Source organism: Trachurus japonicus, chromosome 11 (assembly GCF_045865225.1).
Source record: "Trachurus japonicus isolate A0001 chromosome 11, Traja_1.0".
NCBI classification, from domain to species: Eukaryota; Metazoa; Chordata; class Actinopteri; order Carangiformes; family Carangidae; genus Trachurus; species Trachurus japonicus.
The window spans coordinates 27,212,093-27,234,178 of record NC_140917.1 but is presented as its reverse complement, the minus strand read 5'-3'; the positions used below and the strand labels follow the sequence as shown (position 1 = coordinate 27,234,178).

General features: G+C 42.9%; 1 protein-coding gene across 4 annotated transcripts; it reads right to left on the bottom strand.

Moving 5' to 3' along the window:
* Window positions 1-2,338: 2,338 nt before the first annotated feature.
* satb1a (SATB homeobox 1a) lies at window positions 2,339-20,621 on the bottom strand. Of its 4 annotated transcripts, none has more exons than XM_085792117.1 (11): window positions 18,801-19,589; window positions 18,235-18,464; window positions 17,715-17,891; window positions 17,477-17,603; window positions 16,273-16,396; window positions 14,839-14,950; window positions 13,210-13,766; window positions 10,985-11,182; window positions 9,524-9,679; window positions 7,458-7,661; window positions 2,339-4,238 (listed from the first exon to the last, which is right to left on the bottom strand). In XM_085792117.1, the coding sequence occupies exons 2-11, from the start codon at window positions 18,449-18,451 to the stop codon at window positions 3,360-3,362; spliced, it is 2,751 nt and encodes a 916-aa protein (XP_085648243.1). In that variant the 5' UTR covers window positions 18,452-18,464; window positions 18,801-19,589; the 3' UTR covers window positions 2,339-3,359. The 4 variants fall into 4 exon arrangements, with proteins under 4 accessions (XP_085648243.1, XP_085648244.1, XP_085648242.1 ...); XM_085792118.1 differs by having other exon boundaries at window positions 2,351-4,238; window positions 19,057-19,616; XM_085792116.1 differs by lacking the exon at window positions 18,801-19,589 and adding an exon at window positions 20,555-20,621 and having other exon boundaries at window positions 2,937-4,238.
* Window positions 20,622-22,086: the final 1,465 nt, after the last annotated feature.

Genomic DNA, 22,086 nt, shown 5'->3' with positions numbered 1-22,086 from the left:
GCATTGAATAATGGCCAGAGGTGTTTTGAGGAAAATTATGATGCTACAATGAAGTTGACCTAACCTTTTGGGTATAGGCCTACAATCAAAACTGTGTCATAATTAGGGTCTGGGCAGCTAAGCTGCCAGGACACTATTGTATATTCCTAGGAATTCTTCTTCTTTTTCTTCTTTCTTCTTCTGAGGAAATCATACTTCCCATGGGTGAAAACTCACCAAACCTTACAGAAATGTCTGACCCCGTGCCAGATTTACTCAACTCCAAGGAATTTTACCTCAAAAACTGATTTTTAAAAAGAATTATTATTATTTTTTTTAATTTTTTTTACAGTGGTTTCAAATCTGCCTGCATGACAGTGAATGGCTTACTCAATTTGTGAAGCCACTGTTGGACTGCCACTTGCCAATTAGCTCAGTGCGATAGACAACGGTCTTTAGTTCCAGAAATTGCGAGTTCAAGCCTCAACTGGTGCAAAATGAACATTATAAGGTCAACTGTCCTGTCTTCCTATTCTCCTCTTTGTTGCTCAGAATTTGCCAAAAATAGCCTGGACCTGAGCCATTGCTGCACAGCAGCTATGATTAGCATATGATTTTGTGAGGTATAGCTAAGACACACGTTTGTTAACCTTTGACCGTCTTATCAGCCCATGCTTGAGTCCAAATAGGCATTTGTACCAAATTTGACTGGATTCCCATAGGAAATCCCAAGACGTGATGTTCACAAGGCCAGAGGTGTGACTGTGACCTCACTGTCAACATCTAATCAGTTCATCCTTGAATTCAAATGAATTTTATACCAAATTTGAAGAAATTCCCTAAAGATGTTCCTGAGAATTGGGTAAAAGGACACGGGGATGGACAACCTGAAAACATAATGCCTCTGTCCCTGTCAGCGACTCAGAGGAATAAGAAGAAAGAGAGAGAATGAAGGAAGGGCAGTAAAAACAACTCTTACTGCTCGGTTAGAGCACAAGGTTGTGGTGGATCATACCACCAAGGAAAAATAAAACACATCATGAATAAGCAGGAACGGTGAAGGAGCTCTTCAACTTGAGGGTTAATTAAGACAGTTTTTATAGAGACTTAATTGCAGCAATTTCTGAGGTCAGACAAGTCAAGTTTCTCGGTGGAGTGCTTTTAACCAGCACCTTCAGCACACTACACTTCCCACAGACAAAAGGCAGAAAAACAAATAAAACCCAGCAGCATGATGGGCATGATGGGGAAAAGCAGTCCACATGAAAATACTACATACAGGTGCTGACATTAAACTGCATTAATGAGTCCAGTGTGTGCATTGGTAGTGTTGTGTGTTGGTGTTTGTGTTTGTGTGGTGCTGAGGGTTAACACAAAGCAGTCATAATGATCATCATCGCCATTACCATCACCATCATCATCACAGGCATGGCATTTCAAGAGCGCCATTATCATCATTATTATAGCTAATATTACTGATGATGAGGCATTCATGGCCTCTCATTGGCCCTAACTAAGGTATCGTCATGGAAACAGATGACTGAAAAGAGCATAGCTTCATTGAATTACACTATAAAGCTATTCTGACCAAATGGGGCTTGAATGTTGGCACTGTCTGAGTGGAGTATGTGAGCAGCAATGTGAAAAGTCCTGAGGAGAGACAGAGCGAGAGACGGGAACACAGATAGAAATAGCAGTGGAGAGACGGATTAAATAAAGGAGCAAAGAAAAGAGACGGAAGATAGAAAACACAGTGGCAGCGCTGAGGGGCATGTGATCGCAGAGAGACACAGATCCTCTGGTACAACGAGGCCTGGTGATCAGCACAGAGCAATACTGTCTGATGCCTGGAAACAATGGCAGCGATTCACCAACACTGATACATTCATATAAGAGGAAAACAGTTGGACATCAGGGCCATAGATTGGATCTTTATTTAATGAGTCTTTTACCTCTGTCTGTCTTAAAATAGCAGTCTTATCTCTTCTGCGCTTGAGTCTGAAGAACACGACAGATCTCATAGACTGTCCCGGAGTCCACTTCTGTACATTATTAACTAATCCCAACTAAATGTCTGCTGTAGATGTGACCTGCTGATATTGTGTTACTTAGGAAGAAAACAGAATTCTTTTTTATCTGTCGGAAAGCAGAAATAGCACGATGCCCTCCCAGCTATCTCAGCGTCTGTGAGCTCCCACAGATTCTATCACATGAGGTTTTAAACCTGAGTTTCCTTATGAGAAACATCATGCGTCATGCTCTGCACTGACGGGGAAAGTTTCCACTTTCTGTTTAAATTCGAATGATGATACGTACCGTGAAATGACAGTACGGGCAAAAAGTGAAGTTGAAAGTTATCTGTCCAGGCTTACTCTCAAAGCACGTAAATCTTTATTATCAGATTGTTTGTGGAAAAAATGATTTTCTACTGGAAGATCAGATAGAAGTAACACAAACATACAATTATGACAGAGTTAAAGTCTTAATCTTTGCAAATAAAAGTGTTGACATCTTGTCCAAAATCTTCAATGTACAGCACAGTGTGTCAACCATAGAATGAGAACAATAAATATAAAAGCTTAAACTTAATCTTCTGTCTTTCTCTCGTCTGCCTCTGTATTATGATCAGCAAAACACAAAACCCACAAAATGTGTAACTGGAACACCTATAGCTATATTTTGAGAGATTTACAAATTCATGCATCAATAGAAAGTCTGTATGTAAACTATGAAGCAAATTTGTTCTTTGACGATGAGGACAAAACTTAATAATGCAAATAAACTTGAGAAGCAGGGACAGGAATTTTCATTATCACTTTAGTTGTCATTATGTTGATCAGTTTGGTAACTAATCCAATGTTTAATTTACTGATTTGTTAAGCACTGGAGTTAAAATTGCACAAGATGCCCTATATTATGTTATGACTTATTTTCTTCTAATAAACATCTAAATCAGAAAACCAGAAACCTGATTTTTAATGAGAATTACAAACATGGACAACGGGGAACAATAACAGCGTGGGGGGAAAAAAAACATTGAAAAGACCGACAACACTCTTAAAAAGTAAGTAAAAACAAACAGCAAATTAAGATATTGATCATAGAAAAGCAAACTGGCAGTGCCACTTTCCACAAGGCATTTCTGGCATGAACATACTATAAATTTACATAAGTCATCAACCACCTACAATTATTGTTTTTAAACAGTGATATGTAATCTGAGGCTCATTGTATTGGTTCCTATTAATCCAGACATAAGCATCTACACACAGAACCCGTGTACTATCTGTACATATATGATCACAGTGCAGTAGGGATCCTCAAATCACATGTGGGTCTCTGGTTGTGAAAGCTGTGGTATAAACAGATACAGTCTTCCATCAGCTCTCCTGCTCTTCTTTCATAGGGGGCAACGTTTGAGTGCCAGCATCCGATTCTTTCAAAGCAATGTTCTCGCTTGCGTCATCTCTTTCTGCTTGCTTATCCTCTTCCGTTTGTTCCATGTCAGTCTGTCCATCGGTTCCCCCCTGCTGTTCCTCTGTAGGTAGGTCTGCCTGGATGAGGCTGTGTTTTGGGCTCTGGCTCTGGTGTCGACACTGATCGAGTTCTTGACTCTGTCCTTGGTCCTGGCTGCTGAAGAAGCTGCAGATGATGTGTTTGGGGAGGCCCAGCTGAGCCGACAGGGTGTGGACCGCCTCCTCGTCCGGGTTGAGGCCTACGTCCTGGATGAAGCTCTGCAGGATTCCCAGGGCTTCGTGGGACAATCTTAACCCCTCACCCTGCGCCTCATCTCCACCTTCCACCTCATGACTATCTGCCTCGGAGCAAATCCCAGCTCTATCTCGGCTCTCGTCCTTCACACCGGGCCACTTCGCAGACAGCTCCTCCTTCACCGTGCCCTTTTTGCTGTCTCCAGTCATCTCATGTACGCCTTCATCACACACATTCCCATCCCTCGCCTGCTCTTTGCTTTCTGTGCCCTTATCCCTCACCCTCCCAGTGCATCCCCAGTCCCCCCCCGCACTACCCCTCTCTCCTTGCCCTCCCTCCACCCAGTCCTTACACTCCCCTCTCTCACCGCTGCTACTGCCCCTGCTCAGTAAACGTACTCTCAAGTGCCCCCAGTTGACCCCAACCTCGCACTCGGCTGGCGATGCTGCACAGGGTTGCCGTGGAGACAGGTGAGCTCCTGCCTCGGGCTGCAGGGGTTGGTGTGGTTGAAGATGCGGTTGCTGTGGCAGAGGGGAGTTGCGTTGGTACTGATGAGACAAAAGTGAAATTATAAAGTAAAAAGCCACACTTGGTCGTCTTGATTTTAGATTTTCAAGACAGACTAATCTGCATCTTGTTAATGTGGATATTATCTTGTTCCATTTTAATGGTAGATGATGTCAAGTGGAGTCAGCCTTGGCACAAATGTATTTGAAATTATAAGAAACAATTTTAGCTTTTTTATTTGCATATTATTATTTTTATAGACCATTACCTAATTCTATATAAAATTGCACAAATAGTAGCTTTCAAGATGAAGCTACTGGTTATAGAAATGTGCTGCTTTCATTTAAGACAGGAATCATGGGCCAAAGCAAACTGGCAGTAGTTGGCTGGTTAGGGGTTGACCTCAAATGTTTGTGGTCATGTTTCTCATGAGAGCTCTAAATAATATGAACATATACTGTAAATGCTGTCCTTCAGTTTGAATGATGACTTTATAGTGCAGAATGATTCTAGTCACGTTACCCTTTTCTTGGTTTGACGTTTTTGAAACGTAACACCTGCTGAGTCAGTGGGGTTTTTAACCACAGCCACTGTTAGCCAGCGAACAATGCTAACCCTAACCCTAATGCTGATAACTAAATCTGCAGTGTGTAGATACTGTAGCTCCATGGTGAAACTGCCTTCAGCCGGCAAAGCGGCAAAGCGGAGTGATTCACCGGAGCGGCAATGTAAACAAACTGCTTACAGTAGCAACACTGCAAACTGCTTTTTGTAAATCAGTTAGATATTTAAGCTGTTTGATTGCTAGATTTTCACGACAAATTATAGCTAACCGAGCCTATATACAGAGTATTTTTGTAAATAAACTGGTTAGTTGAGCTGCTCGAAATTTTTAATTGCAAGTGCTAACGTGAGCTTACTAAACTTAGTTTGTTTGTTGATACATTATTAGGCTAATGCAGATTTCACATTTCATTATTGCCTTATAGCTGCCTTCAAGGCTGATTGTAGAAACTAGTGCCTTGCAGGCTGGTTATTAGGCTAATGAAGCTTTCATACTGCATAATTTTCAATATTTAGTTAGCAGCCTTCAAGCCTGATTATAGAAGCTAGTGCCTTGCAGGCTGATTATTAGGATAAATAATTTCATATAATATAATTGTCATTATTCAGTCAGCAGCAATGCACTAGTTTCTACAATCAGGCTTGAAGGCTGCTGACAAAATATTGAAAATTATGCCGTATGAAAGCTTCATTAGCCTAATAACCAGACTGCAAGGCACTAGTTTCTACAATCAGCCTTGAAGGCAGCTATAAGGCAATAATGAAATGTGAAATCTGCATTAGCCTAATAATCAGCCTGTAAGGCACTAGCTTCTACAATCAGCCTTGAAGGCACATGACTGAATAATGATAATTATACAATATGAAATTATCAATAGCATTATAGCCAGCCTGCAAGGAATCTCTGCAATCAGCCTTTCATGCTGATGCCTTTTGTATCAACAAACAAACAAAGTTTAGTAAGCTCACGTTAGCACTTGCAATTAAAAATTTCGAGCAGCTCAACTAACAAAAATACAAAAAAAACAACCTAAAAAATACTAATACAGTATAGGCTCGGTTTGCTATAATTTGTCGTGAAAATCTACCAATCAAACAGCTTAAATGTCTAACTTATTTACAAAAAGCAGTTTGCAGTGTTGCTAAGCAGTTTGTTCACGTTGCCACTCCGGTGAATCACTCCGCTTTGCCGCTTGCGGTTCAGGGTGGCGCTTGTGCTGGAAGTCGACGGCTGAGGGCAGTTTCACCCTGGAGCGTGTAGATATTGGCTGGGTAGCGAGACAAAAAGAGGCAAGCTGTTCTGGTTTGGAGAGAAACCAAAGTTAGTGTAGATTCTATGTGATCTGGATCTGCTGCTACATACAGAATGAGGTGGACGGCAGTGAGCCATCCAGGGCTCACATCCACAGACCTGACTGGACCTGAACCAGTTGTCTTCTGGTCGTGTTTTTCATGCACTGCTACTCCATACATACTCTACTTTCTCAAACAGAGCGATACACAACCATTTTCGTCATGTGTTATAATCAACCCATTCAATAGCTATCGAAGTGCATGAAAAATAACTAATCATCCTCATGGATCATTGCCTCATGTCATAATCATCTCTTTTTCTGACATCATTAGCATTAAAGGATAATTACCGTTTTTTTACAATCTGGACCTTATTTCTAGCATAACATACGATCATTTACTCACCCAGATAACTTTGGTGTCATTACAAGTCGTTCTGACGAAATTAGATCAAGTCGAGGGCCGCGTATATCCATATAACGCAAAACTTGTTCATTTCACCAATATTTTGTTATGATATGCTAGGGCTATTCTGGGGTCTGTAGGTTGACCTACTGACCTCTGACCAGGATGACGTCATCTCCGACCGCTGCCTGGCTCATTCTGATAATAATCATTCCACCTCGGCATTCTGGTCCATTTTTAGCGCAACTAGCCAGAGTTAGTGAGTCCAGGTTGCAGAGAGGAAGCCTGTGGAAGCTGAACTTCATCCAGCTGCTCATTTTGTTCTGACAAGTCAGAAACACGCAGAAACGAACCGTAGCATTAGCGGTAGCAACAAGCCGCGCTGCTTGGTGGTCGGAGATGACATCATCCAGGTCAGAGGTTAGTAGGTCAACCTAGAGACCCCGGATGTTGATAACAGCTAACCAGGACTCAGAGGGGAATAGCACTAGTGTATCATAACAAAATATTGGTGAAATGAAGGAGTTTCTCTGCAGATAATGTGTTATTTAGAGGCTGCATTCCACTGTCCTGTAGACTCACATTATATGGATACTGTATATGTGGCTCTCGGCTGGATCTAATTTCGTCAGAACGACTTGTAATGACACCAAAGTTACTGGGTGAGTAAATGATCATATTTTATGCTAGAAATAACGTCCAGAATGTAAGAAAACAGTAGGCTAATTATCCTTTAAGCTGTCATAATTGGGTTTCTTTTCCATCAAACGCTCTAGATCTTTCTAGTGTTTTACAAAAAGAAATTCACGTCATTTCATAACTTTGTGATAAGGACAGCCATCCCTCTAAAGACATGCTGATTAGGTATTTGCTCACCTTTGCTGCTTATTTGTTATTATTTTGTTCCCAGTTTGTCACAAATCTGTATAGCTGGTAAAACAAGATTGTAGAGCATAAGTGTGCAGTGTGTAATGATCAATTTGTCTCTGTAATCTCACCAGTGTGTTGTCGTTGCTGAGCAGCGCGAGCCTGTCGGCGCAGTGCTGCTGAGCCGCCGAGCTGCTGCTCTCCTGTTCGTAGATGGCGTCTCGTTCGGTCTGGGACAGGCTGAGGAAGCGGCGGATCATGCACAGGTTCTCCCACAGGGTCCTGTTCTCTGGACTGGGATCCTCCTTCCAGCGCAGAAGCTCACACAGCCAGCCCTAGAGGAGAGGGACACACACACACACACACATGAACTGACCAGCTTACCCACTGTGGAATACAGGCACGATGATGATATGTTCTCTCAAGGCTGTTTGCCAGAATACATTCATATTTTTGAAGAGAAACTATCTGACCTGATATGAAAACTCTGAAAGGAGAAAACAACTATTTAGTAATCGGCAGCAACAAAGCTGTTCAGCTCCCATGATATGATAAACACCGCCACTCTAATCAAGACTGTTAATTAGTCCAGTAATTAGTGAATGTTTCAACGTCAAGCTCATATTATATAATAACTTGGATATCAATATCTTAATGCCTTGATCTTGGTATCTGTCATTTGATTCCAACTAAATAAAATGTGTCCTAAAAATGATTTCATCTCTCTGTTGGGTGAAGCTCTAAAATATAGTGTTGAGACATTAAATTGCCATGGCAACATAATGGAAATGTATATGATGAATTTTGAATAACGTCACCCCAGTACACCCACGGTCTTATTAATTGTGAGTAATTAAAATATAATTTAAACAGATGCAACATTGTCAACAAATGAGTGTTCAGCTTGCTTTTCGTTGATAAACCAACATAATTTACTTTTCACATTTATTCAGAACGGGTGGATGCTGTAAAATCTCTTGTCTGTATCTTGTTTGCTATGGTCCAAGAGGCTCTGACGGCAAAGCTGGAACATCAGGGTGAAATTTTCTTATTCACTAGAGTGCTTTCTGCATCATGAGGGAAGAAACTTGCGAGTGGCAGATTGAGAAACGTGAAGCCAAGCAAGTCTCCGATTCAACTAGAAGAACTAGAGCATGATTACGTTTGCAAACAGGCTGATACGCACACATACTGTAGATTCTCACACACACACACACACACACACACACACACACACACACACACACACAGGCACACACATACACAGGCACACAGATACACAGGCACACACACGCACACCTGGCTGTAGCCCAACTCTAGCACACAATGCCATCCAGATGCACAGTGCAGATAGAACAGAGAGATCCAGCATGGTTCTGCCTGCCAAACAACCGGGTAATACAGACAGAAAGAGAGGGATAGAGAGGGAGGTAAAGAGGACATAGAGGGAAGTAAGGTAAAATGAAGGCCAGTGAAGAGATAGAAAAAGAACCTCAGAGGTTTTGGACCAACTGTCCATACTGGCATGACCGCTGAATGACCTTTAAAACATCTTGATGATGAATAGAGGGGGAGGGAAATGACAGGGAAAATGAAGGAAAGAGAGAGAGAGAGAAAGAAAGAAAGAAAGAAAGAAAGAAAGAAAGAAAGAAAGAAAGAAAACTGAGAATTGGAGACATGCACGAGAGGAAGAGAAAATGAGACAGCTAAAATCCCCCCATTCCATGAAGGGAAATTATCCTCAAAACAAAAGGCAATAACAAGCTTATGGGGCCGCCATAAAAATCAGAACAATAAACACTCAAATCGTGCTTGTGTGTATGTGCATTAGTGAATTTGTGTGCCTGTGTGAGTTTGTATGATTCCATGCACCCGTACAGTATGTCTGTGTGCACAAATGAGTGGTGTGTATGTGTGCCCGTGTATGGTGACTATTAAAGCGATAATTTAGGGCACAATAGCAGTCTGATGCACTGATGATAGTCCTCTGCAGAGTACAGCTGCTGGTTGATTATCTGGGCTTTCCTCCACACACACTAGTCAACGCTGCTTTAACTGAGTAGATGGATTCATCATCATCATCATAGACGCTTAAATTTGAAAAATCAAGCAATAGAAATGATTGGGTGCAATATGTGTGTGTTAAAAATTGGACATCTCCATCAGATTCACACCAGCTACTGTAGCGAGCAGGTACCTGACTCTTGGAAGCAGCCACCTTTGCGAACAAGGCCTGAGACACCTTGGCTCTCTTCATCTCATGCTGGATCTCCTCGTAGATGGAAGAGCTGACGTTGAGAACACAACTGTCCGTCCTCAAACCTCTGTCTGCTGTGACTGGGGAGAGTCTCGCCTTAGAAGAGACAGACAGGAAGACAAAGAGATGGGGTTAAGACACTCCAGTAAACTTAAAGGGACATTGTGTAACTTCTCCTGTTATCTATTCACGAAAATCGATTATTTCGTTCAAAAGTCTGTTTTTCATTAATCAGTAATCCCCCCCATCAACAAACTGAAGTGTTCCTTTCAGCTCTGAATTAGCCGTTCATATCATTCATATCTCCATGGAGCGGGTAAGCTCGGTGCTGGCTGCCATGTGGTGTCTCCATGTTTTTACGTTCAGTGGCAGCGTGACGGTAGGAAACCACGGAAACTCAGCGGAGACACCGGAGCTGTCGGCTCAGGTCGAGGTGGCGTCTGTGAAAAGTCACCGCGGTAACGCAGTGAGGAGGAATGGAGCGTTACACTGATGCTGCATTCACCTGCAGTCGGGCAGACGGCCGTCGCTAACAAACCAGATGTCATTTTAGTCACAGAAGTGGAGAGAAAGCCGGTAAAACGTGGGTCAGGTAAACAATACGACATCACCATGACAACATATTGTCACGTGTATTGTTTTGCCTCGTGCTGACGGACCACTTGTTTACATAGAGGCTTGTTTATGCCGTTACATGCAGCCGCTGTCGTCCGTCTGCCGTCTGCCCAATTTCATGTGAATGCAACATGAAAAATACGATTGAGTTGCTTGCGATATACTCTACAACCGCAATGCTAGATGGGAGTAATTCCTACACAATGCACCTTTAAGAGTTAAGTGAGCTTTTGCAGCATTCCCTGACCACAATGAATCTGAAACAGATTACGGACCCAGTCTGACATGGCCCAGCACTCTGTCAAACACACTTTCCAATTTTCAGGGAAGGGAAACCAGGGAGGGAGCATGGCCTTAATGCAGCACTATAGATGTTTTTATTTCACCAAACTGAAGTAAGAGCAGAGTGAATAAAATGTTTAATTCATGCAATCGCGCTTACATTTGCTAAATAGCGCTAAACACCAAGGAAAGCTGTGGGTGATGGGAATGTAATTAGTTTTGCTGATATTTGGTCACAGTTTATCCTAAGGATGGCTCAGGGGTTCACCAACAACTGTAATCTCCACAAACCCCCCAACATTGATTATTCAACAAAGCACAAAGCCATCTCTGTGCTTTCTCACCATTCATACAATATACATGACAGATTGTTCTTTATAGCAGAGAATATTTCAAATCTGTGACATTTTACTGTCATTTCCTCCCACTTCAATATTTCACCAAAAACATTTCAGAGCAAGTTGTGTGATGCTGATTTTCGGTTTGTTATGTCTCCTGGCTGACCTGTGTGGATCTTGGTGGTGTGTTGCTGCAGCTGGGTGTGAACCCCGTCAGGCTTCTTTCCTTTTCCTCCTGATAGATGCGCTCCCTCTCTGCCTCCGGGAGCTGCAGGAATCCGTACATTGCCCGCAGGTTGACCAGCAGCGACTGGGAGGCGTGTTTTGGGTCCTCCTCCTTCCGCAGGATCTCTGACAGCAGGCCCTGGTTGAAGGCACACACAAACCGACACTCACGCATGTGTATGGATAGGTAATGATGGATAATATCAAATTCATTCAGTTGGCTTAAGGCGTTCAACACACTGAAAGTTTCTCATTCACCCGCAGGAATTTTCCAAAAGCTCCTTATATCTCTGGATCTCTTTCAAACAGGCCCCTGTGCTAAGCTTTGCGACTCGCCTGTAGAGCTAGCATTATTCTGCATGTATCTGTCTATGCAGGAAAGCCTTCAAACGTCACACGCAGATTGTCGGGCTTCCTTCCTGAGAAGAAATCAGATTTCATGCTGGCAGTGAAATGACATGAGAGGAAACAGCCTTCTTATTCAAATCCTGGATCATCTTTAAATCTACCCACCAAACTCCGCCTTCCAAATGGATGGAGGCTTTTACGTGAGGCGCCAAGTGACAAATGTGTCCCTCACTTCTAGATGGCATGTTGGCATAATGCCCAACTTGTACGGCTGGCACCAGAGCACCTTGGATTTGGCAACGGGGAAGCATGGGGGTGGATAATAACTAGCTCGGCTTATTGTGATGAAAATGATAATGACAGTAATAATAATAATAAAAATGGGTCTAGGCTGTCCTTTGAGCTCCATTTACGAGGGTGTGGTGGTGAATGTATGATGATGGTCATAGATAACATAGCAACATTTCAGTGGTAAAGGCAATGGTGGAGGGTGATATGCGTAAGAAATGAGGGGCCCAATAGGCAGAGAAAGGGAAGGATTAAAAAAAAAAGAAAGATTAACAATAGGAGGTAGACTTTAAATGAGTAGAGGGGCTGCCAGAGTGAAAAGGTGGAGAGATGGAGAGACAGTGAGATAGAGGAAGAGGTAGAGAGGGAGACAGAATTTCTCCAAGGGGTTGTGATTAGTTGGCCCAGCAGCTGCTTCACTGCTGGCACCAGCTTTTGTGCTGCAGAGAGCTGGCATGAACACACACACACACACACACACACACACACACACACACACACACACACACACACACACACACACACACACACACACACACACACACACACACACACACACACACACACACACACACACACACACACATACACACACACATACACACAGACACACACATGCACAGGAGGGTGGAAGTGGGGGGCACTGCGGCAAAGGCCATGCCAACGTACTAACCACCAAACACACACATTCACAGCACACGCTTACCTATCACCGCAACACCAGAAAACACTTCCAACAGATAATCACCAGCAGACCTTTCAACACCTTCCCTCCATACCTGGGTCCTGTAGCCACCCGGGCAAAGATCTATCTGTCCAGGCTTACTCTCAAAGCACGTAAATCTTTATTATCACATTGTTTGTAGAAAAAATGATTTTCTACTTGGAAGATCAGATAGAAGTAACACAAACATACAATTATGACAGAGTTAAAGTCTTAATCTTTGCAAATAAAAGTGTTGACATCTTGTCCAAAATCTTCAATGTACAGCACAGTGTGTCAACCATGGAATGAGAACAATAAATATAAAAGCTTAAACTTAATCTTCTGTCTTTCTCTCGTCTGCCTCTGTATTATGATCAGCAAAACACAAAACCCACAAAATGTGTAACTGGAACACCTATAGCTATATTTTGAGAGATTTACAAATTCATGCATCAATAGAAAGTCTGTATGTAAACTATGAAGCAAATTTGTTCTTTGACGATGAGGACAAAACTTAATAATGCAAATAAACTTGAGAAGCAGGGACAGGAATTTTCATTATGACTTTAGTTGTCATTATGTTGATCAGTTTGGTAACTAATCCAATGATTAATTTACTGAACTGGAGTTAAAATTGCACAAAATGCCGTATATTATGTTATAACTTATTTTCTTCTAATAAACATTTAATCTAAATCAGAAAACCAGAAACCTGATTTTTAATGAGAATTACAAACATGGACAACGAGGAACAATAACAGCGTGGGGAAAAAAAAAACATTAAAAAGACTGACAACTTCTGATTCTCCCCCTTCCCTCCATACCTGGGTCCTGTTGAACGCCACCCGGGCAAAGATGGCTTGAGAGATGCCTGCTCTCTTCAGTTCCTCCCTCACACACTGGTAGATTTCACCTGGCACGTCAGACGAGCCCACAGACGACCCAGCTGATGTCTGGGTCGGCGGTCCGGCTGCAGGCCCTCCTCCCCCCACCGGGCCACACTGGACCTGCTGCGGGGCTTGGGGATCAGAGGCTTGGGAGAAGACCTTGGCGCTTGGAGCTCTTGCTACGGCTACAGGGGGGTGGTTGAGATACTGCTGCGGGGACGGAGACAGACCCTGGCCGGCCAGCATGCGGCTCACGGCGTACTGCTGGTTGAGGAACTGGGCCATGACCAGCTGCTGGTTCACCATTTGGGAAGTGAGGGGCTGGGTGACGAGCCCCGGAGGCCGCAGGCCGAGGGCCGAGCGGCCGCATATGTTGGCTCCTCCTCCGTGAGGGAAAAGAAGGGTCGGGGTCGGGCTCTGCTCGGCAGGGCTTCCTGTGATTGGCTGCTGGGTGAGGGTTATATGTGCTGACTGCTCAGAAAAGCTGTCAATCTCTGGTGGAGGCAAAGAAAAGCAAAGACAGATGTAGAATTATCAACACATTAAACATTAGCAGCGCGCCCTAAATCCATACTGCTCACTAATCCTGTGCAAAACATTTAAACTAGGACGAGCGCATATGAACTGCAGCTGATTATGATGTCCTGTAAATTAAAACATTACTGCTGAGAAACCTGAAGAAGAATTTGGAAAACAAAACAAACATAATAGAGCTCATGGGGGAAACTTTTCCTTATTTTAACTCCGAACTGCATTCTGCTGTGTTGTTTATTATCAATATAACATGGTTAAGTGTTGCCCTCTAAAACCACATTAGTTATAGTATGTAACATACACAGTCTTGGGAGGGTTACTTTTAAAATGTATTCCCCTACAGATTACTGATCACATGTCCTTTTAAATTTAATCTGTAATGTATTTGGATTACTCATGTAAAGTAATGTATTCTGAATACTTTCTGGATTACTTTTAGATTACTTCAAAATTGCCTGCCTTAGCGCTTTTAACTGGGACACTGAATTTGCTTTAGAGAATGATCTTACACATGAACTTATAGGCTACCGTGGCTCCTTTAAACTAAAGCATTAATAAATATGTGTTTGAATTTGTCAAACCACAGTTTAATTTGTTATTGATCACTCAGCCATATTTAAATAATTTTTTTTTAAATTGCCAGTCACATTAAATTAGTAGGCTGAGGCTATATTAAACCTGAGCAGCCTCTGAACCTTTAATACTAGAACACCCTCGAAAAAATACACGGTTTAAAATAGGTTTTGTTTGTGAGTGTAGGACAAGCAGAATGATGATATTGAAAATAAAGTAATGACAGGAGCCACTGTTAAATCTGTAGGCTAACACTAAAACGATTTAAACTGTAACTATAACGGAATACAGTTACTCATATTTTGTATTTTAAATACACAACGCCATTACATGTAATCTGTTACTCACCAACCCTGAACATATACAGTCCTGTGTAGAATTAGTATGGAGTATGGACTTGGGATGTGCTGTAAGACTTATGCACACTTAATGTTTACAAGCTTGATTGAAATCCCTCACCCTTGAAGCATTTGGTCTTCTTGAAGTGCTTGTACCATCGACCAAACTCGTGACACTTGGCAGCTGAGACATTTGCATAGTAAGTGCTATTTACAATAGATGATATCATACTCTGAAACAGAGGGGAATAGACAATAGAAATTCATTACATTTTCCAGGCTCCTGCTATGGGCGGCCTGGGTGTCTCAGCTGTTCACACATTTGATATTAATGAACTCAGATCTGTGTTATTAAAAAGACCCCCAGGTAAATAGGATAATAAAGACAGATGAGTGTGTCAGTGTGTGAGCTGTTTTGCGTGTGTAAATGTACAGCATGTGTATGCTTGAATTCATGTGTGTGTGTGTGTGTGTGTGTGTGTGTATGTGTGTGTGTGCGTGCGTGTATTTAAACGAAACACTAGAGGTCATCAGAGACTATGCCTCTGTGTCTCTTACTCACACACACACATACGCACACATACACCCACACAGTTTTTCCCCGAAGACCGTCCTGTGCAATCTTTACATCTGATTACACCTTTCATCTTCTCATATTTATTTTAATCTGCTTCTCGCAAACAAGAGAGAGGGTAAAGGGAAGGGAGTGATCGGAGATGGAGAGAGAGCGAGAATGGGGGAGGAAAGATGGGGGAGGGAGGATTGGCTGATATCAGATCATAACGCTGCAAAGAAGGAAAGAAGAGAGAGATAGTGAGCAATTCCTCTTTATCAAACTGTGGATGTCCTCGGCACCCTCAGGCAAAATAACAGATAGACTAAGTTGATAGTTATGAATATTCATAAAGAGGCCCTTCCCCAAATACTTCAAGATTAATGTAAAATTACTTCTGCAGTTGTGTCTGTTTTTACTCAAATTAAACACAAGAATTGAAGGAGATCTAGAAGCCAGATTTGGATTGCTGCTGCTGCTGAATCAGTAAAGGGTGCAGCAAAAAAAAAAAAAAAAGGAAATACCAAAGAGTGAGAGTGATGGACAGATAGACGAAGCGAGAGTAAGACGGTGGGTGAGGCTGACGGACAGATAGGGTGACAGGCAGACAGGTTGGCAGTCGGCAAAATCAAGATAGGCAGCAGCCAAGGCCGCGTGGCTTTTTAAGAGATAGCCATCTCTTCTTATCTGTTCCTCTCTCCCGCGCTCTGCCCCCACAACTTATCTACCTCTGCATCTGGACTTCCTCTCTAACGATTGGACCACACGCTTGCTCTGTGTCATGCATCAAAGTAGGCACAAACACACACACACTTGCACAGGACGTGGAAGGGCAAAGACATTACATGCACACTTTGAATTTCCGTCCTATTTCCTGCGTGCACTCTTCTTGTAATTGTATGTGTATGTGTGTGTGTGTGTGTGTGTGTGTGTATGTATATGTGTGTGTGTGTGTGTGTGTGTGTGTGTGTGTGTGTGTGTGTGTATATGTGTGTGTTGTACCTGGGACAGAGGACACTCCTTGGCCAGGGAGCTCTGGTTCATGTCCTTGAGGAGCTCCTTCAGAGCGTTTCTCACTGTGGAGTGACTCCACTGCTCAGCTGGCAAGTCCTCCAGTTTGGGGCAGCTAGAAAAAGAGCAAAGTAAAACAACTTGATTAGCAGCGTTTCTGTATATTACAGTTTAAAGGGGTATTGCAGCAATTTAGTTCTAGACTCCCATAAAATCAGGGGAAACTCACAGATACAGTCTGACTTCTCCTGAACAGCAGACATCATACAACAGGTTGTAATGCCGCTTTAAAAGGAAGATGAAACTTCTTCTAGCATGTAACCACTAACCAGTACAAGATTTTATTCACTCACCCATAGTGTGGGCTTCCTGTCAAGCCCACACAATACAAGAACAAACACTTGCACTTGTGCCACACATTTAAGGAACACACACACTGTGGGTGGCAGACACAAGAAACTGATGTGAATACAGGGATAACACGTACAGAATGACCCCTGGTTCTTCTTTTCCTCGAGAGAACCGGCCCTTTTGACACTGCACAGGAAGTGCATGTGTAAATAATAAAATGACTGATGGCTGATTTTTTAATTTAGCTGCTTCATAGTGTAGTGTCCTGGTTCTGTGCATGACGGCTCACAGTCACATGACTTCCTGGTCTAAATGTCTTCTGAGAAAAAGGTAGAACAATGTTCTACACTGTCTCGACAGGCGGGCTGCGGGCGGTGAGACCCTATAGGTGGCTCTGCTGTTGGGCCACTGTCAAAAACACAGAAGAGATGTTGAACAAGTACAAACTAACTTTTAATGTCTTCAACTATTAAAATGCTCATCAATATTCATTCCAACAAGCAATAAAAGTAGGTACTCATTAAATTTAATTTAATGAAGTGAAGAAAATGATGATGATGATGATGATGATGATGATGATGATGATGATGATGATGATGATGATGACGAAGAAAAATTGTATTACTCTCTGCTGGAGTCTGTCTATGAAATATGATTTTCAGTGGGTCTGATTTGGTCCGTGCCCTTTGGTTGTTTTGTTTTCCTTAGTCAAATCAGAGATGGTGGGTGGCCAGAGATTTCACCAGAAGCTTCGTGTGAACGACTAGTCTGGTGTCAAACCCAGCTGACACCTGTGGATGAGCTAGATTCACACGTATAGACGTAACAGATGTGTGCTTTGTACCTGTGCAGCTGTATTTTAAGCGTGATGACATGGTGAACATCCTGCAGCATGTCGGCCACCGTGGCATCGGGAGCGTCCGTTACACAGGACAGAGGCACCGGGTTCCACCTGCCCACCTGGATCAGACCTGAACACACACAGGTTGAAAAGTGTGAGAATAAGTAAAGACAGATTTACCAGTAACCGTCACTCTCTGTGCACGTGTGTGTGTGTGTGTGTGTGTGTGTGTGTTGTGTACCTTTGGCCTGAGCTGCGGAGCTGTGAGAGTAGCCCAGTGTCAGCAGGGCCATTTCTATCAGCTGGTTAAACAGCAGGTCTCTCTTGACCAACACAAATTCAGCATGTTCTTCTCTCCTCTCCCCCTCCAGTGGGTTTTCCCTGTGCTCCACCACACAGAACACCGGCAGCAGGCTCCCTGGGGTATAATGTACGCAAATGATTTCATACAGCATGACGTCTGAGAATGCAGTCATAGGAAACACAAAAAATTATAAAGCAATAATTTAACTCATTATTGAGTCACGTAATGTTGGTTTTTAAATCAAACTGAAGTTTTCAGTCTCAGAACGGGTAATTTACGGTGATGACAGGGAAACCTGAGACAGTTATTTTACACTTAGGAGTCATAAACACTGTGTAAAAGATGCAATCTGTGTGGAAGTTTAACAATAATGCGTCTTCTTGACGCAGAAAAGTAAACCCATGGGTTCCTCCTTCACATCAAGCTGCTCAACCCCTTCCCCACATTAGCCATGTACCTCTGCTGTGCCAGTTTTTGCCCTGCGGCTTTGCTGCAGTCGGCTTCGGGGCCAGGGATGGGTTTTTGGCCACAGGACTCCCCTGTCTGCTCCTCTCCTGGGCCGAGGGTCCCGCTCCGTTTTGTCCCAGTCGAGCCAGCTTGGCAGGAGGGGGCCTGGGGTCTAGGATGGGATCACAGCCCTCGGGTTTCATGGCTCCATTACACAAGGCATCCATCTGTGGTCTCACACTGATACAGACATAGACAGTTAAAAATCAAGGACTGTGTAAGCTACCCCAATAAAAACATATTCTATGATCTGGATAGTATCTGTGGGATGGTAAACTGTGAGTTAAAGATGCCGCTTTGCATTTCCCTTAAGTTCAAATTATATATTTTAAAGAAACTTTATATTTTCATGTGGACACAATAATATATTATATTCTTCTATAATTTCCGTACAGCACTTAAAAAAAGTGCACCATGAACTATTTGTAGATACCTGGTGATTAAGAGTGTTTCAGTCATGATCAGGTATGCGTTTAACTGGCAAATTAAGAAAACACAGTTTTAACATGCACGTACACAAACACACACTGAAGGATATCCGGATCAGTATTAGGGGGTGACCTTCACACCGATGCAGCGATTAGAATAACTCTGTAAATCCAGTGTAAAAAAGTCCAGTGAATGCTACAGCGCAGTTCTTCATAATAAACCCGCTGTCATCTCCAGGCGCGCCGCTGCAACTGACAGTGATTCACTTCATCCTCGGCGCCTTAAAAGCGCGCTAATGGTCCCACGTCCAATGCTGCTGAAGTTTGATCGAGGCGAGACCAACCTGTTCCAGCCGACACAACGTGCATCCCCGACCTGCCATCATCATACATCAGCAGCAGCAGCAGCCCGTCTCCGTGCACATCGGCTGGATCCATACGTTATCCTGGCTTCCATTCACACCGCGATACAAGAACAAGAGCCGCTTCTCTCGACTGTCGGTATGTGTCCAACTGTATACGCTCCGGCGTCCCTTTTATTTACACCTACCGTCTGTTTAACAACGACATTATCGCGTGTTTGCTGTCCAAGTTATTTCTCTCCTCCCCCCTATTCTTCCTTGTTGCACCGCTCGCCGGCTGCGCTTTGCCGTCGCTGTACAGATAAATTGGCCTTAGTGCAAGTTGAGAGCGACCTCCCATCCATCCGTCCAGACCGCCGGGACAGAGGCTACTGCTGCTGCTGCTGCTGCTGCTGCTGCTGTGGATCAGGCTCTCGGGAGAACAATGCACGGCTGGGACCTCCTGGAGTAGATCTATGCCCTGTCATATATGAGGCTCCTGCACTGACGCCGGGACAGCAGTTGTTGGTAACACTTCAAAGCCCCTGTGCGCACGCGGAGAGACAGAGACACAGAGAGGTAGAGCGCGAGAGAGAGCGAGACCCCCCCCCACCCCCCGCCCCATACACATACACACATACACACACACACGCACACACGCACACACACTCACTCACTCACAGACTCATAAATACACGGACCCAGCTGCATTAGCATATGGTGTAATAATGAATTCACTAGCGCGCTCCGTAAATGTATTAAATGTGACAATTGCGCATAAATCTATTTATTATTTTCTGCGGCATGCTGTGCACGCACTTATTATTGTCTTTAGGGTATTGGAGCTCTCCATGGTAACAAAGTGGAGCAGGACAAGGTAGAACTGGCTGACTGATATTAACTTTTGAACGTTGATGTTTTAGTGTCACAAGCTCATGGCTTATGTTTAATATCTACATAATAACAGCTTTTACTCCGGGCAACCGAGAATCTGCTCCAGTGTTTTTCATACCCTCATACTACACTATACTATACTATACTATACACTTACTGTATGTGTTTACAGTATTATGAGCTCCATAATACTGATCATACCCTGCTACACAAAGCAGCAAATATTATAGTATAGTATAGTGTATCGAGCTATAGTTCTGTAAAAAACAGAACACCACAGAATAGTACTATAGCTTCCTTAAGTAGCATAGGCAAGTATAGTATAGCACCGTATTGTACAGCTGACTATGTTGTTTTATTACAATATTCGACTGTTGGCAGCATATATGGACCACTATACCATACTATACTAGGCTATGCATAATATTATGGGGCCTAAAGTGTAGCGTAGTATAGTATGGTATGTTTTTTTTATGAGTTTATTAATTAATAATATTATTATTGTAATCATTTAATCCTGCAGTTTTCACTAAATTATATTATGTAAAACCTGAACGTAAATTCAACAAAAGTACATAAAAGACAGAAAAGAAAAACATCACTGTACCTCAACATTTTTCACAGCTGAATCAGCTCACAGAGACAACAGCGGGTCCTCTGTCCTGTTCAAAGACGAGATGCACTTCACCTCTGGAGCTGTGATGCCCAAATGGTGCATGAAATCTCCGTGAAGGTGTCACAAAGCCAAGGGTTACAGGTCTGTGTGTCTTGTGTGTCTGCAAGAGAAAGAGAGAAAGGAAGAGTCAGAGATCCTTCATTCTGGCAGATAAGATTCAAAGACTTGCCTTATGAAATGTTACACCGGTGTGCTTACAGGTCTGTCTTTTCTACAGCCTACAGTTGGGTGGATGTTGTGCAATGGGAGTGTATGTTTGGGGAGAGAGAGCATGCTCTACTACTTTTGACTAATTAAACAAAGTGAATTAGCTATCTCCCCAGCCAGAGCGAGTCATGGCTGGTTACACATCATTCATCGTGACTAATTCAGAGAGAGAGATGTCACTCAGCTGGGTGGAAATGTGTGCATGTGTGTGTGTTTGCATCATCCCCCATAAGTTGAAGCTTTGTGTGTGCCTGTGTGTATTTCAGCGATAACTACTACGACTCAGTGCGTGTGCCTTTAAGTGTTTATACGCTCATATTTCTCTCTCTCTGTCACCCTCTGCTCCACTATTTTATCACTGGCTTGATACGTCGTCAATGAGGCTGGCATGCTAAATGATAATTAAGACCATTACACGCTCACAGAGCATGCTACCAGTGCAGCACACGGCTCTCTCAATCGGAGCCTCATCTCAGGGGACACCCTACTACTCACACAGTCGTGTATCTCTCCAAATTAGGTTAGATTTTCATTCCACCTCATTCGCCATGGATGTGATGTGGTTATTATAAACTCATGATATGGTTAGTGAGCCTGCTGCCGTTAGATGGGTGGAGGCATCATGTTGGCGTGTTAAAGGGGAAATGGATTGCCAACACTCAGTATTGCACATCTCTGTTTCTCTTTGTCGTGCACTCCCTGATCTGAAGTAAGTTTGCAGATACCCACTGACGCTCGACGCTCACAATCTGATGCACAATATGTACGGCAAAACACACACACACAAGCAGGCTGACAGGCAAACCTAAGCACCTTACACCTCACTTACACTTGAATACTTGCATCTCTTTGTCAAGTGGTTGAGAATCACTAAGTAGCCTGCATTTACTGAATCTGTATCTGGCAGCTATAGTTTCTATCTTTTTATCTATCTATCTATCTATCTATCTATCTATCTATCTATCTATCTATCTATCTATCTATCTATCTATCTATCTATCTATCTATCTATCTATCTATCTATCTATCTATCTATCTATCTATCTATCTATCTATCTCATGCATCTCACTGATAAGGTTACATTTTAATTTAACTTTAATCTTTAACAGAGTAAACATTGCCATACTTATATTCCTGTTTAAGTAAATACTTTTTCCACCTCTGTCCTGGTCATACTTCTAATCTGACACGTATACTAATCCAGAAACCTCTCTCTCTCTGCAAGTATTACATACAGTATTCATACAATAATCTT

Coding starts and splice junctions, on each gene's coding strand:
- satb1a (XM_085792116.1), bottom strand. Junction 9,680..10,984: donor CACCACCAAGATCCACACAG/GTCAGCCAGGAG, acceptor GTCTCTTCTAAG/GCGAGACTCTCCCCAGTCAC. Junction 7,662..9,523: donor TGGCTGCTTCCAAGAGTCAG/GTACCTGCTCGC, acceptor CCTCTCCTCTAG/GGCTGGCTGTGTGAGCTTCT.